Genomic DNA, 18,315 nt, shown 5'->3' with positions numbered 1-18,315 from the left:
CCTGCATCCAGGCAGCTGAGCCTCTTGGAGCTGGCAGCTGGGGGAGCAGAGTCACAGGAGCCGGTGCTGGCGTGTCTCACTGTGTGGCCAGGGCATGCTCTGCTTCCAATTCTGGGAGCTCCACACAGTCCAGAGCAGGGTCCTGTGAAGGGTTTTGTGGCTTAGCCTCCAAGTTGTGTGAAGACAATTAACTGCTTCCAGACCAGAGTTAGGCTGGAAAGCAATTTAGGTTCATTCCCACCATGCTGTGCCTGAACTCCTTAACCCCTATGCAATACTACTCATGGCAGACTGAAATTTGACTCTAAGGCTGCTTTTGTGCTGAAGTGTATTTAGTTATTCATATAGGGATTGATTCAGCATCATTAAAGCCGCTGGGGAAGGGTGGTTTGCTACTGATGTTAGTGTATCTGTGATCCTGCCCATAATATTTAGAGCTGTGGAATATACAGTATAAAGATTTATTGATGGTAATGGGATGCAAGAACACAAGACAATATCAAGAGGAGCAGAGGGGACTACACTAGCAATCTGCAAATAGGACTCCTGTGTTGCAGCATAGAGTGGTCAAGTGATGCTGGGCAGGCATCTTTTTTTCTCTTTCTTTTGCTTAGTTTCCCGAGCTGAGAAATAAGGGTCATACTGCTTTGCTTTGCAAAAGGATTGTGAGGACCAACTAGTTAAGTTTATGTGAAGCCTGGTGGAAGCACAAAGTATTAGTACACAGAATTCAATCAATACACATCTTTCAAAGCAAAATCCAAAAAGGGAGAAAAATGGTTTTACAGTCTTTGGTCTCCACAGAGCCAGGAGTTTCTGGAAAGAATAAATCCATAATTGTTTGACTTGCTCAAAAATGCAGAATTGACAAGGGATTTTGGATTAGAAAAGGTTCATTGGTCTTTTCCATCTCTGATCTGTCATCCTATTAGCTCATCCATCCCTTTTCTTTGCCAGGGCAGGAGTGTTCCCAGCTGTACATTTCTAGTCGTTTAACTGTTTTTAAAAATCCCTCATGTCTTGGTTTCCTCAGCGAGCCTATTCTGCAGTCTCCAAGTACTCATTAGGACAAGATGTGTCTTGATACTTGAGCTATGTTTTTTTTCCTTTCGGTAGTTCCCCTTCCTACTTTGCCTCAGTGTACCTCTCTCTTCTTCCTTGGGTTCATCCATGGCAGAAGGTTGCTAAGCCAGGTTCTTTCTCCTGCTTGATTACCAGGAGTTTGGGGAAAAACAGTCTTGTGGTTAAAGGCAAGATCTAGAAACCAGTTCTTCTCTTGACAGGTTTCTCCTTGACGTCCTTGGCACTGGGCTGGTAACTTAGTGGGGACGTTTCTGGGTAAAGAAACTGTCCTTCCTTTGAAGAAGAAGAAGAGTATGGTATTCCATTAGTACCTAATTAAGGGCTTCATGATTTCTTCTCTGCCTTATGCTTGAAATGCTCAGCTTGATGCTGCAAGAGAGACTTAGGCCCTCCCCTTGGGGAGTGCATATGAGCGTCACCAGGCGCCTTCTCTCATCCCTACATGGGCTGCAGCTAAGCAAATAGCTGTGAATGTAGCCCTTTAAGATCTGGGGAGACTGCCCCTCACACAGAAGTGCACGTTATTCAGGCAATGCCGAGTGAATGAGGATCAGGGCAGGAAGAGAGCCGATGGAGCAATCAATAGGTGTCTCAGATATCCAGGTCACTTTCTTTAAGAGAGCTCCGATCAATGCATTGCAACAAGGGAACTGCACGGACACCAGAACTTTGCTGTCTCAGGTTCTCCTGGTGTGACGCTGCAGGGCAGGCAAGACTTGCTAGGGAAAGCATCAGGCAGAAAGCTCTGCCCACGGAGCCCAACTGGCTCAGATGTCTGAAGTGTTGGCCTGTCTGGCTGCCTGTCTCTCGCTTTCCCCTTCCATCTGGAGCGTGCCCCAGAGAGCATTAATTAGCCCCTCACTAGCAGGCTCAGGCAGGAAGCTGCTGAATCTGGAGTCCAGGATTCCAGTGGACTCCAGTCCCAGTGCCCCTGTGGAGAGGCACCATCCCCAGAAACCCTGTGGTCTGCTGCTCTTGGCCTTGCCGAAGCACCAGCCTGAAGGCCGTGGGAGACGGGGCATCTTCACAGCTTCGTCCAGTAGAAGTGCATGTCCCCCTGCTCTGCAAAAATCGGGGAAACCTGAGCAACCTGTGATACTGCTGTCCCCAAATGGAGAAGATGATATCTACATACATGCCTGGCCAGTGGGGATGGCCAGTGAAGGAAAGCATGCCCTGCAGCTTGCAGAGGAGAGGCATTGTTTGGAGCTGAGCATCCCTGTCTTTGGCCACCCCATTGCCTCTCTTTGCTCCCAGCACTGTCTGTTTTGTGGCCACAGTGACCAAAGTGTAGCTTTTTCACTCTGGGCTCTACAAAGTAGATCTAGGTCTCTCTGGCTCTCTAGAATGATGGATAGAGAAATTTCAGCAGTTTGGCAGCTCTCTCTTAAAACCTCAATATACCTTGTCAGTTTTGGGAAGAATGTACCCTTGCCATTCACGCTCTAGCCACCCATGGCCTTTCTGTTCTACAGCAATTTGTTTGTCTTCAAGAGGTAGATGTAATTTCAGATGACACATGGCTTGTGTAAGTGGGCTCAGAGGTTTGATTTTGGACATTGGCTGGTTAAACATGACCTCACAGCCTTGCCCTCCACACCTGATGATGTCTACCTCCTCCTGCCCCGAGCAGTACAGGTGGATAGGGACTGGGGGTTTGTGGTCAGTTCATAACACTTCGTCTCTGCTACTCTTTCCTCCTTATGCTGTTCCCCTGCTCCAGTGTGGGGTCCCTCCCATGGAATGCAGTCCTTCATGAACTTCTCCAATGTGAGTCCTTCCCATAGGCTGTAATTCTTCAAGAACTGCTCCAGCATGGGTCCTTTCCACAGGGTACAGTCCTTAAGAACAAACTGCTCCAGTGTGGGTCCCCCAACGGGCCACAGTTCCTCCCAGCAAACCTGCTCCTGCATGGGCTCCTCTCCACAGGCCACAGCTCCTACCAAGAGCCTGCTCTGGCATGGTCTCTCCACAAGCTGCAGCTTCCTTCAGGGCATGTCCACCTGCTCCAGCGTGGGGTCCTCCATGGGCTGTAGGGTGGGTATTTGCACTACTGTGGTCCTCCACGGGCTGCAAGGGGATAACTTGCTTTACCATGTTCTTCTCCACTGGCTGCAGGGGAATCTCTGCTATGGTGCCTGGAGCACCTCCCCCCTCCTTCATCTCTGACTTTGGTATCTGCAGGGTTGTTTCTCTTGCATTTTCTCACTCCTCTCAGCCGCTGTGCAGTGTTTTTTGCCCTTTCTTGAATATATTATCACAGAGGCACCACCAGCATCGCTGATGGGCTCAGCTTTGGCCAGTGGTGGGTCTGTTTTGGAGCCATCTGGAGCTGGCTGTGTCTGATGTGGGGGCAGTTTCTGGTGTCTTCTCACAGAAGCCACCCCTGCAGCCCCCCACTACCAAAACCTTGCCACATAAACCCAGTACAGTCAGTTCATGAAAGGGAAATGTTCTGAGATCATGGAAAGAGGGATGGGGATCACAGGTGAGGTGCTATGGGACGTAAAGGCCTCTCATTACAGAACTCATCTTTGGGTGGAAATGACAGACAGGCAAGCGGAGGAGAGGCAATACTGGACATACCAAACCGTACCATACCAAACAAAGCAGGCTGGCTGTTGTCTGGGCATTTGGTCCTTTACTGTTGCGGAAGCCCTGCAGAATTTTTTCTTCAATGGATTCCCACTTGTATTGTTTCTAAAGCTGTGTTGTTCTCTGCTCTGTTCCCTGTTCTGTGCTGGCGCATCTGCAGAGACCCAGATGGAGCATAAACAGTTCTGAAAAGGAAGGAAAGCTGGGTCACTAATGCTTTCATGAAGTGCATGCATGTGCAATCATGTGTCGCATCAGACAGGGACAAACCAAACAGCAAAGAAAAGAACTGCCTAAAAAATCTAAGCCAAGCACTGAGATGTCGTCCATTATTCCACCAGCCATTGAGTCTTGTTTTCCTTCTCAGTAGGAATAATGTGTATTATGTTGCTGAAGATCGGTTGTCTTCTGCTCCCTGCCAGTGTTGAGACTTGTCTCATCGGAGTCCTGCTCATGACTGAGGCCCAGGAGTAACTTTCTGAGATGTGTGAGTGGCTTCTGTCCAGTTTCTTGCAGACATCACTGGCTGGCTTCCAAGGAAGAGGGCAAAGACTGAAAGGGCCCTGGGGATGTGTCCTGTGGTAGACCAGGTATACCTTATTTCAGAAAGTAGAAGATATTTCTGGAGTCCCCCAGACCTACATGCATTTCTTGTGATAAAAGCAGGAGTGGGAATTCCCAGGATAGGAAACTTGCCCTGAACGAGGTGCTTTGCCCCACTCTGAACGTCTTTGAAGGCAAGTTGTCCTCTGGCCTGGCCTCCTGGCTCTGAGGAGTCACCCAGCAGCTGTTTCTTGTGTGGTGGGGGTGAAGTCTACAAATGCAAGGAAGGAAGGTAGAGGAAGATAGTCTTGATCTGGGTGCAGAAAAGGGAGGCTCTTTAACAGCAAGACAGAGGTTAGGCAATTAGCCAGGAAAGGCATATGATTTATCTACATGATGCTGTTTCTTCCCAGAAGTGTATCTGCTGTTGTGTAGTAATCCCAGGTACAACCATTCCTTTCCCAGGCTTTGCTCCTTTGCTCCTAATGGATTTTACATAAGAAATGCTAGAGATCGTGTTAAAATTCAACAGGGCACCCAAATTCCTTGTTACAAATCCCCCAAGCTCTTGAACTCCTATCTGTCTAATCTAATTTCTGATGTAGTAATTGCTGGAATGTGTGGATACCAACACTGCAGGGCCAGGTAGTGAAATATGAATGAGAAGTGAACAGAGGAGAGCTACAAAGTTCATTCAGCTCATCTTCCTCTTAATTGTTCCCCTTTCCCTCCTCTCCCCGGTGTCTTTGGGAATACCCTGCCTCCCAGGAACTTGCAACAACCTGATAATCCTTGTGCTGCCTAAGTGCCTGCATCTCTGTGAATGTTGGAGGTAGTCCCCGCTTCAGAGGTGGTGAGCCTCGAATCTCCAGATTTCAGAAGTGGCTGTCTCTTAGATCCATGCTACTCCTGTTCAAGACCCTGGCTGATTAGGAGACGCTGTAGCCAGTGGAACTTTCCTAGTGTTTACTCCTGACTCTGCTGTTTCCCTTACCAGCTGCAGCCAGTGGCTGATGTTGTAAATGTTTCCCAAGGAAACAAATCTGTCACCTTGGGCAAGCCTGGCTCTGTGATGTTATAAATTGGGTGCAGTCGTCTAGTATCTAAACAAGAGATTCCAAGCACTGGCAATCTCAAACTACTTCCACTTAGTAACTTTGCCTTCATCCTTCACTAAAATCCAGATAACTGAATCAACAGCAGAGCTCCTTTTCAGCAACGTAACCAAATGGAGGATGTTTCATTTCTGTTTTCAAGTGAAAGAATCTCTCAATGGAGCAGTGTTTCCAGCAACCTCTCCCTCCTGCCCCCATCCCTACTTCCAGACCATGTGTTCTCAAAAAGATATTTGATTTCAGTGAAAGCTCAGCTGACATCCCTGCAATATGCTCGGGTTCTTGCTTTGTGCTTCCTGGGAAGGATGAGGGCTCCTCCGGGGATTCTGGGTAATTGGGTTAGTGGCCAGCTCATGTCAGGAAATTAAAAGGCAGCCCTGATCAGGTTGCTGCTGCATGCGATTTAATGGCTTTGTATTTATAGAGTATTCTGCCTCCAGCCGGTGCCAGAAATATCACTATTGGAGGCATCCAAATGAAAAAAGAGAATGAAAAATGATTTTTCTTTCTCTAAAATACCTCTGTGTTTAAAAACAGACGGGCAACCCCGTGTCCTTTGAAACAGGATCTCCAGGTGCAGTGAGTGGCATCTTGATGTCTATATCATCCTCAGCCAACTATTTTCCAAGGCATGAATCGAGCATTTGCAATCCGGCTGGAGCTGAGCTGGGTGATGGCGTGACAGAGAGCATGTGCTGCCTTTGGCAGGGCGATGGTAATTCTCCAAAGAGGAGGTTTCCAGTGGATGGGCTGTCCACAAAGTGCACATTGGGCTGATGGCACTCGGTATCTGTTTTCTGGCCGTAAGATTAGTGCATCCAGGACCCTCCCACACCTTCTGCCATATCCAATGGATTATGAATCTGTTTAGTTTGGTTCTTCCCATTCATTCTGAATTATTAATCTGCCTATGTTCTTGCCATACCTAACTAAATCTCCATTCTATCAAACATGAAGTTCAGGCTCCATCAATGTACATCTGTATGGGTTCAGAGCAGCATCACCTCTACACAAGTTTATGGTAAACACTTTGTGCCTTCTGTCACCAGAAATTGTGCTTAGTGTTCTTACAACATGTACAGAAAAGAGGAAGCTGATAAAAGCTGCAACCATCCAGGGATGTTTAGACCCCAGCCATTGTGCTACAAGCTTTTAGGCAGTTCTGACAACACGATAGGCAAGATCCTCTGAGGTGAGCAGGAGTGGGGTGGGACTGAATGTATATTCCACTGCTCTACAGTAATTTAAGGCATGTGCATCAACATTTTCACAGCCTCTGGTGACCTGCGCTCACCAGTGACTCAGCTTTGCCGCGATTTTCAATTCCTTCCCCTGACTCACCTTCAAAGACTGTGCCAGCCCTTGGGCTGCAGGGTATCCTGAGAGGGTCTTTACTCAGAATTGCCTGGCACAGCTGTTCTAATTTAAGAATTAAATAATAAGTGTATACTAGTTCTTAGTGTTGGAAAAGCCACTGCTGAGGTGAGGACTTCAGGAGAGACTTCAAGGCTGCAAGGCCCAAGCAGAGTTGCTCTAAGGGTGCCAAAGCAGCCGCAACGCTGTGTTGGTGGGTCTAACTCCCTCACCTCTGTGGATCTCCGTCACAAGCAGGCCTCTCTCCCTGCAGTGGTGGGGGCCTCTCCACTGTGCCATGTATCCAAAAATTTGGTTCTTGGTCCATGCTTATGCTCCTCTACCTTTTCCAAAAGGCTCATATGCTCTACATAAATAGACTAAGACACAAAACTGGGCTAGAGAAAGCATTGGTTTGACCCTGAAGGGGTTCCCTTGGTAGTCAATGGAGAGAAGCATCTGTCATTGCTTCTCCTCAGGTAAGTGTCTGGCTGGTGAGATGAATGTGGAGGTGCCTGCTTGTCTCTGTTGCCTGTCAGGGGAGCTCAGATGCACAGAAGGGAGCTATCAAAGTCTGAAGTAAGGTGAGTTAAATCACACCCAGGGCTGTAGGTTCCTCTAGGCAGCAAACACCCCTTTGAGGATTTAGCTCTGAGCACTACCTCTTGGAAAGTCAGTGGGGCTGGGGCTTTGTCAGCGTTTAGGTCCTCTTGTGAAAGGCATCCTCAATCTTTTCCTGGCAGGCACGTGCCTGCATCTGTTCCTTTCACACAGTGCCCCTCAGCCTGCTGCTAGGCAGGCATTGCTGCCATGGGTGACATAGCCAATAGACCTGCTGTCCTGCTTCAGACTGTTTAGAGGGTTGGGAAGGGAAGCAATCAAAGGAGAACATTTGCATGGACCATGAACACAGGGTGAGTGTGTGGGGGTTATTACAGAGAGCTGAACAAGGTACTGAGGTATTCTTTCTTCCCATCTGCCCTTGGAGCCCTTGTTAATTCCTGACTTTCCAGGGTGATTGGGGGGCAAGGTGAGAGGGGCTCAGCATAGGAAGGAAGCTGTACATTTGAGAGACAACAATGGCTAATGCTGCAGAGACACCTCTGCAGAGCTGGCAGCCATGCAGCTGGCACTGGCGGAGGAGAAGGGTTGGTTTGCAAGCTGTGTGGGTTACGCCAGATCCTGTATGCTTTGGACCAACCACCTGGGATGTGCTGCTTGTGTTTCTGTGTGCGAGGAGCAAGGACGCCTTGTGTCACTGCTCCAAGGCATGTAACAGCCTCTGGTGCCAGGTATCATCAGGCATCATAGGGCTAACCTGTTCCTCTGGGTCCAGGGACTCTTTAGCCAGACAGACAGCAAAGGAGCTTTCCTAGCCACTAACATATCCCTGAAAACATCAAAGGTGGAGCAGGCTGCAACATCCTGCCTGAACTGATCTAATCTCTCTGTAGGCCCTTGTAACACAGGAGATGGATTTTTCAACTCCACTGCCCCCCTCGCCAGGCTAGTTCCCCACCCTCCCATTGCAAGTGTCACTCCCAGGCTTGCTGACCTGCACCATGCTGGTCGCTGGGTTTTTCTGGCCATACGGACCTGCAACCTTCAAGTTGCTTTCCTGTGTTTCAAATGAGTTGGGTAATTGCACCAGTCACCTACCAGGAGATTTTCTAGGGGCTGGCCTCTTTTTGCAGCAGTATAAGAGCCTAATGGTATAAAGGGGTCTTTTCCCCTTCCCGTGCTGGAATCGAGAGTAATAAAAGAGAGCCTAGTCAGGTTGCAGCCTCTCCACTCTCGTTAGAAGAGATGCCTTTCCCTATAGTCTACTTCTTTCCCCATTCTAGCAAGCCTAACTTTTATGGTCATCACTGCTCTCCATTTCCTTGATAGGCCTCCTCCTGGCTCACTCAGCCCATCGCCACATCCTATGGTCTCTCCTGAAGTTTAGAGCAAAAGGGAAGAGGGAAATTCTGTAGGAAACACCTTGGGCACAACCCTTCTCCCTTCCTTTCTTCTCTGCTCTTAGCCTATGCCTTCCAGCTTCCTTGGGCAGTGCCAATCTACGTGCTTTAGACTGCCGCTCCCAGGTACAGGGGCATCTCTGTTAGCTGTAGGGTACAACCCCAGCTCAGACCCTGGGAGAGCAAGCAGGCTGCATTGGTGCAGGCACTGCAGCTCAAGGATTAGGTGGGCAGTGGGCACAGGACCTGGCTGGTGTATTGGGGAAGCTCAGCAAAAGCAGCCCCGCGGGCATTGCTCCCTGGCCAGCACTTGCCCTGTGTTCCCTTTGGTTGTGTTCTTCTTGGTCTAGATGCATGTTGTGCCATGCAAACCCTATAGCTTGGCTCCTCCGTTAGCTCTTTTGGCAACATAGATCTTTCTGTTCCTATCAATTCATGGGCATGTGATAGGACTCGATGGAAAGTGAGGTGAGGCTAGTAATTTGACACGACAGCTGATATTGGGCCTAGACTGCATTTCCCACTGGCCACAGCTTAGCTTCACAGAGCTTTTAAGAGTATTTTTAGTCCCTAGAAAATAAAAGAGAAACTAAACCGGACTGTGTGCTGTCGCCTCTGCATACTCGGCTATTTTTACTTCCGACAGACTCGGCCTGGGTCCAGCTTTTAAAAAAAGCTGGAATTATTTTACTTCCATTAAGAAAAAAACCCCAAAGCCTGATGTTATCAAGTCAGCAAGGGGACATCTGATCCCAAAGTTGTCGGGCAGACGTCTCTCCGAGGGGCATGTCAGAGAAATGCAGGGAGCTTGAACAGATCAGCAGATCAGCTCTCCCACTGCAGAGGCTTGGTGCTGGCACAGACTTCTCTGCAAGAGCGCTTGGAACACGAGTGGCACCCACAGGACGCTTGGAAAACTGACATCCCTACCCCAGGCAGCATGCTGAGCCGAAAAGTCCTGCAGAAGTCCTGGCCCTGCCCGCCTCCCTGCTAGGTCCGAGGGGGCTCAGGCAGGCTGGGGAGCTGAGAGCGTGCTGCCGGTGAGCTGGGACTCAGTCCCTATGGCGGACACCGGGGTCAGCTCCACACCTAGGTCAGACGGGGTGGCAGGGCTCTTATGCAGGGTGCCTCAAAAGATAAGAAGATTCAATGAACGGCGGCACTTCCTTGCAACACAGGGGAGTGGGAGGAGCGGGGATGTTTCCAGCACAGCTAGCCTTCATTTGTGAAGAAGCAGCTGCCAGAAAGGTAGGTTATCAAGGGGTGGTACTTCCCAAACTTTGCCCTGTACTGTTGCATCTCACATTGTGTATGTAAGCTCTTCCTTCTTTGCTGCTCTAGCAGCCCCTCCTTGCTGATACTGTCAAGAAGGGGCGTCCAGGAGTGCCTATGGTGGTCACAGTTTTGTAGGATGAGTGCCTTCTCTCCTGGGAACTGGCCAGTTGGGATCCACGTGAGAAATGGGCTTGTGCAGGAGGAAGGCAACTGCTTTCTCTTGCTGCTGCCTTGTTGTCAGGCTGTGGCACCAAATCCTTTGTAAGAGTCTTCAGTTCAGACCAGCTGCGTCTTGTAAGTGGCCACTGCACCTTGCAGTTAAAGCTCAGGTGGCTGCATGTTTGGTGTGAAATCTGCCCTAGGGATTACAGTGTATGTACCGCTAGCCTTGCTCCAGCCCTCTCTCTGTCTCTCATCTCCCTTCTCCTTATACTCTCTCACTTCCATTCATACCTCAGTTTACACCCCCCTCCATTTCTTCTCTGCTCAGTGCTTTCCTTCATGGTGCTTCTCTGAGCTCACCCACTGCACCTCCCCACTCCATTTTAATGTCCTTTAGCGTCCCTCTCAGAGCTGCATTGTGACCAGCCTGCCTGTCTTGAAGTCAACCACCGAGGAAATCAAAGTAGAACAGCAGGCATTAACAAGCCACCTGAATACCACAGCTCAGTACCGGGTCCTGATTTTTGGCCATGCCCTTTCCTGCCATCTAGATATCCCCCATTAGGCTGTCAGGTCTTTGGGGAAGGGATTTTGCCATGATGCTTATGTCTGGAGTGTCACAGTCAGGGACTCAGGGGTTGAAATGCTTTTGTTTGCTGTAGCACCTGCAGGTCGCTGCACTCGGCGACTGGTGCTGGGATGCGCTACGTAGGGGTCAGCCTATTCACTGGCTCTGCGGCTGGAACAATGACGACAGGGTAGAATAGCGGCTCTGCAAATGCTGATTGAAAAAATTTGCCTCAAGGAGTGTCACACAGGATGGGGAACAAGAGGAGGACAAACACTTGTTCAAAATTAACAAGCCAAAGTCCTTGGGCAAACAGACCTCTATCTGCTCAGTGAGGGAAGGAGGGATGGAGGGTAAATCTCTCTGCGTCTCTCTTATCTTTTTTTAATGCACTTAAGTCCTTTGTGTCCTTATAATCTGATTGAGGGTCCCTAATACTGCTGCAACCTGTGCAGCCATCCCTCTGCCAAGCACTGGAGGATGGCATGCTTCTCCTTGGGAGAAGGAAACGAGCGCCTTCCCTCATTTCCTCCCTACCCGTCCCAGTCCCCCCTCCCCAAACTGCACGGCAAAAGCATCCTGGAGGGCTGTGTTGGTTTCTCCTGGGCTGAGAACGGCGTCTCCCTGCACCAATGACATCGTGGCCACTGGTGTGAGGGAATGGACCCCACTGTGACCCTACTTCTGCGAGTCTCCTGGGGAGCTGTGATTCAGGCCTGCAGCCTGTTCTGGATTCCTCCATAATCTTTGAACAGTGTATTCCTGACCCTTTTAATTTTCACACCAGGTTACTTGGTTTACTGGCAGTTCCTGAAATTTGTGTCTCTCCCTCCTCTCCTGGCTTATAGGTAGGTGTCATTCATTCAGCGGAGCATGGAACAGAGGTCTTCTTTCTTAGGAAACCAGGGCACATTTATAGAGGGAAGGAAATCATGGACGGAAATGAAAGTTTCCTCCTTCATCCAGAACTTTATTAGAGCTGTTCCTCAGATAATCTCATGTTTGGGATTCCCTGGCTGCCCTTTCCGAAATCACCCTCTGGAACATTTTGGGGCTCCTGGGAAGGAGCCTTGCTTACAGGCTGCCTGCTGCTGGGAATGGAGGTAAAAGAAGCAATGGGCAACATTTTCAGAAACACTACCATGTAATGGAGGAGAAAGGTGGTACTTATGCTTAGGGATGTCAATGAATTCTCCACACAGAGTCAGAAATAGAAAATGGGGCAGCAGAAGGAAACTGCTCGGTTTGACCTGAGTTCATCTCTTTGGCTTCATGTCTTTCTCTCCGTCTTCCAATGTCTGCCATCCTCCCATAGCAGCCACTTGCAGCAGCAGTTCCTTTGCTCTGGAGAGCTCGAGGCCTGCTCGTTCCTGCTTCTGATCAATGGGAGCAGCAGGACTCTTAAAAGGAAGCAGCTGTTTAGCATTAATAATGTTATGCCTATGAGCCTCTGTCCTCAGACACCATGGCTTACAGGTAATGTCACCTAGACCTCCACGTGGGTGTTGCTAGTGCCAGAGAGATTTTGCTGTCAGACTGTAAAACTGCTGTTGGCCTGGTTGGTGTCGGTTATTCTTGCTGTTGTGGGGCTGTTGGTACTGTCTGTCAGTCAAGCTGGTTAGGGTGCTCCAGCTGTGAAGAGTATCAGGATCTAGATGTTGTGGCAAGATGTGTGGTGCAAGCGGGGCTGGTGCGAGCATTACAGCAAAAGCTTTCTCTTTTCCATGACATAGCAAGCAAACGTGGCGTTGAAATGCACAGTGTAAGTGACAGACGTGTGCCTCTCTCTAGGACAGAATATTTGTCAGCAGACTGCAGGTTTTTTCAGGTGTACAAGTTGTTCAAAAAGCATCACTTCAAAACTGATTTGGAGTGTTTGCTTTTAGCTGCTTGTGTTTATGCAGTGGATTGATTGCAAAATATTAACGGCTCGATGTGATTAGTAAGTGTATCACATAATTAGTTCCTGTGATCAGACTAGATAAACTCATGTGTGTTTCTAAGGAACTACTTGTATAGTGTAAACTCAAATTGTTATTCTATTTGAATGCTGCTACCTTTACCTTAAAAGATTTTTTTTTTTTTCTGCGATAGCTGTTTCTCCCAGCAAGAGTGAATTACCCCAATTTCACAAGAACTGATTACCAGAGACCATATGGCTGGCCAGAAATAACTGACAATTGAACAAATATCTATGGCTTTTTTCACGATTCATTTTTAACATTGTATTTTGTACTGATACAACAGTTCAGCTGCTGTTCCTGGTCTGTTGATGCTGCTATGTCTTTTTGCATGGTGACAGTCACTGGTGTTTCCCAGTCACTGGGAACTGTTTTCAATGTGCTACTTGCAGTTTGATTCACTGTATTTTGAAAGAGCTGCAACAAATTCTTCAGTGTCTCTCTACTTCAGCTTTATCATTGCTTTATTGTAGTAGAGGTTGTTTCTAGTTATTTGGGTTCTACTTTTATTACAGATGCCTTACTTCATCAAGGATGAAACATCTATGTTGAATTCATAGTTCATAATCTATTTGCTACAGGTCACTTTTCAAATATAAACAGTGAGAGGTCACAGAACATTTAACTTCTCATTTTTAAGAACAATCTAAAAGCTTATTTTTATAACTGCAGGTTTGATTGACATTTAAAGTCTTTCTTTTTTAAAAGCAAGATCATCTAGAGGGCATTGAGGTCTGAAGCTTTTCATTTGCCCATCAGATTGATGGTGATTCAAGAGTTTGAATGGGTTAATTTCTGTCTTCATTAATGTTTTGAATAAAAGTAAAGCTCACAGCAGCATGGTTAGAGCTGGAGGCAGTCTAGCTGGTATTACAGGGATTGCTGGGTTCAGCTGAGATCTCAAGTGTTTGGGAGAAGGAAGCTCCCTGGAGTGTGGGGAATGTCTTACTTAGCAAATTTTAGCGTCTGCATGTCAAGGTTCCCTGTGGCACTAAGGAATCATGAGGATTTATCTTGTTTTACCTGCAGGTGTTCGTCTGGATCGAGTCCGCGGAGGCCGTCAGAAATACAAGAGGAGACTGGATTCTGAGAGCAGCACTTACCTAAGCCTACAGATCCCTCCCCCAGCTAAAAAGCCACGTACGTATTGGTCTTGAATTGTGGTCCTCTGAGCAACCACTATGTTTCTTTTTGTTGGTCTCCCAAAATATACAATGGAGCAGTTGCCACTTCTGATTCCCGTCTCAGTCACCAGCACTAAGATTTTTTTTTTCTTATGATCGTAGTGCAGAGGTAGATAGGTACGCCTAAGGTACAGCTCAGGTGCTGTATTCATTGTACCTAGGGTTAAATACTAGACCTTTCCTAGGAGATTATGTAAATCAATTCAGTGGTATTCAATCTTTTCCTGTATCCAAGCTATGTTAACAAAACTAGTCCCATGCTGATTTCTCTCTTCCATACTACCCATAGTTCTCTCAACTTTTCCACATCCCACCAACTGATTATTCATGCCTCCTGCTCCCCTTGTTGGGCCTACCTGAGACAATGGCTGGCAACCTTACAGTAGCTTCCTGCTTTTGTCATCGCTGTACAGAGCTGGGTTTGCATAGGCAGATCACTACAGCTTGTGTAGCTGCAGTGCAGTCTTCTCCTGTTGTGACCAAAACCATTTCTGAGGTCCTATGGCCTCTATAGTCATGTCTTATCCCAGAAAGGTCCTTCTAGAAAGGGCTGTTATGAGTCTTTATTGTTATATGTCATGAGAGATACAATAACAACTTCTTCTTTGAAATGTGCAGTGACTAAGATCGTCTCCCACTTGCTGGTGGCTGAGCCAGAGAAGATTTATGCCATGCCTGATCCAACCATGCCAGAGAGTGACATCAAAGCCCTGACAACCCTCTGTGACCTGGCAGACAGGGAACTGGTGGTGATCATTGGCTGGGCAAAGCACATCCCAGGTAAACAGGAGGAATTACAAGGATGTAAGCATGAATAGCAAAGGGAGCTATTATTTATCATTGTGCTTATCAGTTTTGTCTTCAACCAGGATTTTTACATATAGTGATGGGTGGAAATCACTGTCACAGAAAACCGCTTGTGGTAGGTTCTCAGTGGTAACAAACTCCAATATAGCCTACGGCGTAGGTGCATAAATTGATGACTGTCTGTGTGTGTGCCCTGGGATTATGCAGAAGGCTTTGAGATGATACGATAAAGTTCTCGGTTGTACCTGGCGTTGAGTGGCACAGTGAAAGATCTTGGGAAACAGCCCTTGGGATGGTACAGTGGACTTCAGTGATTTTGCACTGCGTCAACATGACCTAGGTCTGTTGTGTGTACGGATGAATAAATGTTATGGCAGTGACTGGACTTTACTGCTAATGACAAGGCAGGCACCCACCCTGTCTGTAGTGGGCATTCTTGCCCAGACTCAGGAAAGCTTTTGTCATACTGGATTCATCACAGAACAAGTCCCACTGGGATGTGGTACATACTCACTGTTGTCAGTGAATCTCCAGGCTTCTATGCTGACAAATAATGAGGACACCTTATTGGCAATGAGGGTGCCTGCGTGATTGAGTGACATAGCAAGTGTCTCACACCTGCAAGTAGGATGGACCCAGGCTGAAGGAGCAGAGATGGCCCTCAAGGGGGTTCTAGGGACAAAGATTTGGACTGGGAAGGGAAAATGCCCCCTCTCTCTAATTCCCCACACCCCCCCAAAAAAGGTAGTTGGATTTGGCTGTGGAAAACGTTGGCCAGGGAACTTAGGGCATGTCCTTGGCGTTTACGTGGCTGCTTTCCAAAGACTGCTTCAGACACTCACTATGAACAGCTCACCACATCTATCAACAGCTCTCTACAGCTATCTCCTGCCTTCTGTCCCCCTTCCTTGTGTCAGGAGAATATCTGAGGCTCAGCTATAGGATCACAGGATTTAACCCATATTGCACGTTGTCTGTGTCTTCCACTGCATGGGTCTGTGTTCTCTGGTTTCGCTTCTTGGCTTTAAGTTCTTCCTCGTTTGGTGAGGCATCTTAGCACGAGTGATCAGACAGTTTAGTTCTCCCATGTATTTTGCTTCTCATTGTAGCTCCTCTTTTGGCTTTTTGGTGGCTGCTTCTCTTTTTCAGAGGGAGTTATTTCTCCTGTGACTCAAGAGTTTGTGGTTTCCTGGGCTATATTGAATATGGACTGTTATGTGGCAGGACTATAAAGTCTGGAGAAACTTTTTCAGGACAGTGTTTCTGAGTAGAGGTTAATCTCAGTGGTGCCCTTCTTACACGAGATCTGCAATACCTGCAGGGATTACCCCTGTCACTAGTGCTGGAATCCATCTGGGGCTGATTCATCACAAATGGGGTTACAGTGGTGATTAGGGAACTCAGCCTGGATTGCTCTACTAACCCAGTACTTGGGGTGTTAACAAGAATCGTTTTAATGCAATGCAATTAGCTGCTACAGCTGCCCAGTGAGGTGCTGTTCTATGTTCTTTTAACCTTGGCTATTTCTGTTCGTGCAGGGTGCCCTGCTGTAGTTCCCTAGCTTGTGGCTGTGGGATGAGCGTGGGATGCAGAGCATTCCTACAGAGTTTTCCAGCCTGCCATAGTGATATTATCCCAGAACAGGAGTATAGTAGAGATTACTCCTGCACTGTGAAAGGGGCTTTTCCTCTCCTTTCTGACAGGCAGGACATGCCTGCCATCATCTCAATTTTCTCTGCATATTTTCCTTTCCTATCAAAGGCCCTGCAACATGTTAACAACCATCAGCCTAGCACAGCTCAGAGCAGGAGCAGTATTATAACAGGACTGTGTGTACAGCAGAGAGCTCAGGGATTGTTACACAAGGGAGCAGGACCAAGAAACAAACGTAATAAAAGACAATTCATAAAAATGTAACAAAACGCCCTATAGTTATGAAACAAGTATGAAACATACTGAGTTAGGGAGCAAGGGGGCAGAGCAGGGCAGGGCCAGGAGGCTGCCAGGTGTCTAGATTTTCCATGCCCTGTATTTCTGCCTTCCAAGGATTTTGAGCAAAACAGGACATTGCTTCCTGTGTGCATGAACTCTTGGACGGAGAGAGATGGAGAAAGGAACAAAAGTCACATATTCCTGCCTTGTGTTCCCACTGGAATTGGTAAAGAACAGTGTGACGTTGAAGTCATATGAACCCTTCAGGATCCCAGGTGTTGGCACAAACTTCTACTTCACAGTGTTAGCAAATAAAATCAGTTAAGTTTAAAGACACTCTCCTATGATAACAAGAAAGCATGATTTAATGGTGTTTAGCAAATGTTATTAGCTCAATAGCCTTATTAGCCATTAGCTCAAAAGCCACGCTTAGCCATTGTGGAGTTGTCTCCTTCTGTATGAGGCCCCCTCCCCACTACTCACCCTCCCCCCTGTGCTAATTGTCTTTGAACAACATCTACCTTTTCTGCGTGCCTTGATGCAGGGAGACAAGACTTCTCTTGAGGGGTGACGACAAAGGCTCTCCCAGGATAGCTGTTGTGCTGTTCTCACTAGGAAGACGATAGGACTAGCACAGAATGAAATATGGCAAGTGGAGTGACAGCAGCTGTGTCTGGAGTGGCCTCAGATCCTATAATTACATCTCCCTTTATTACCTCTGCTAATAGCCCTCCAGGATGACAGAAATGATAATAAATTAACAGATTATGAACTCCACTTGCCACAAATTATGTGACTTTTTTTTTTAATTCTGGGAGCTCCCACTGCCAAACCACTGAAATAAAAAAAAAAAAAAAATCACAAAAAATAAAAACCCTGAATGTCACATCAGCTATTGCAAATGAAGCAGCTTTTCTCAGCCTGCATCTGGGAAGGAGGGAAATGTGCATATGCAGCTCCATGCTAGAGACAGAGGCTCCTCTTTTGGGAGCCTAGGGATGGCAGTGGAGCATTCAGCACCATTCAGGATAAGACCTGAGAAAAGCAGCAAGAAACAGATCACTAAGGGTACTTCTGGATGCTGTACCATCGAACAGCTCAGGAATGCAAAAGGGCTGGATTCTAGCAATTCCTGGGAGCTGTAAGATGGCGAGGCAGTTGAATTTCACAACTAGAGGTTCTCCAGTGTTGTAAACCTATAATAGCAAGCCTGTGATTTTGGCCAGGTGAAATTAGCATTCACCTTCCTGATCTCAAGTTTTATAGCATGGGAGACCCCAGGTTATATGATCTTCCCTTGTCTGTGCAGACTGCAGTGACACAGGCACAGTCCTCCAGCCCTTGCATTCTATGTGTGTAGACGCTGGAGGAAAAGAGTCCCGATTCTGTCAGACGTTTCATGTCCAGGCTTGGCATCTCAGCACTCCCTCCCTGATGCCCGCCTGCCAGAACTGGAGTTGTTGGCTACCTTGGAGTGCTTCTGGCAGGGGGCTTTCCCAGGTGGGTAGGGCAATTGCAGCTGGCTCTTCTGTTCTCTTTGGCACACGGTAAAGCATGGTCTCTCCTGTGCAATTCCCACCTGCCATAACTGCCACTGGGAAAGAGCGATTAACAGAGATGCTGGATCTACAGGCTACTGCTAGGGTTAAGTCATTTTTTCTACCTTATTCTCTAGCATAAAAGTGTGAGCCATGTCTGTCCTGAAATCTCTCACTCTACTACATTACTGTTTCTCAATCTTTAACAAATTTCGTTGGCAGACCACAGTGAGGCGAT

At 47.6% G+C, this 18,315-nt stretch overlaps 1 protein-coding gene across 1 annotated transcript in view; it reads left to right on the top strand.

The window, feature by feature from the left end:
• ESRRB (estrogen related receptor beta) overlaps window positions 1-18,315 on the top strand; it is a gene marked incomplete at both ends in the record, with an annotated part of 84,786 nt that overhangs the window by 57,245 nt on the left and 9,226 nt on the right. Inside the window, 2 exons of the mRNA XM_082317541.1 lie at window positions 13,646-13,756; window positions 14,419-14,580. Of these exons, the coding sequence (XP_082173667.1) occupies window positions 13,646-13,756; window positions 14,419-14,580 (273 nt within the window). The remainder of the gene's footprint in view (window positions 1-13,645; window positions 13,757-14,418; window positions 14,581-18,315) is intronic.

This window comes from Platalea leucorodia, assembly GCF_965183815.1.
Source record: "Platalea leucorodia genome assembly, chromosome: 7".
Taxonomy (NCBI): Eukaryota; Metazoa; Chordata; class Aves; order Pelecaniformes; family Threskiornithidae; genus Platalea; species Platalea leucorodia.
This window is presented reverse-complemented; position numbering and strand designations above follow the sequence as displayed.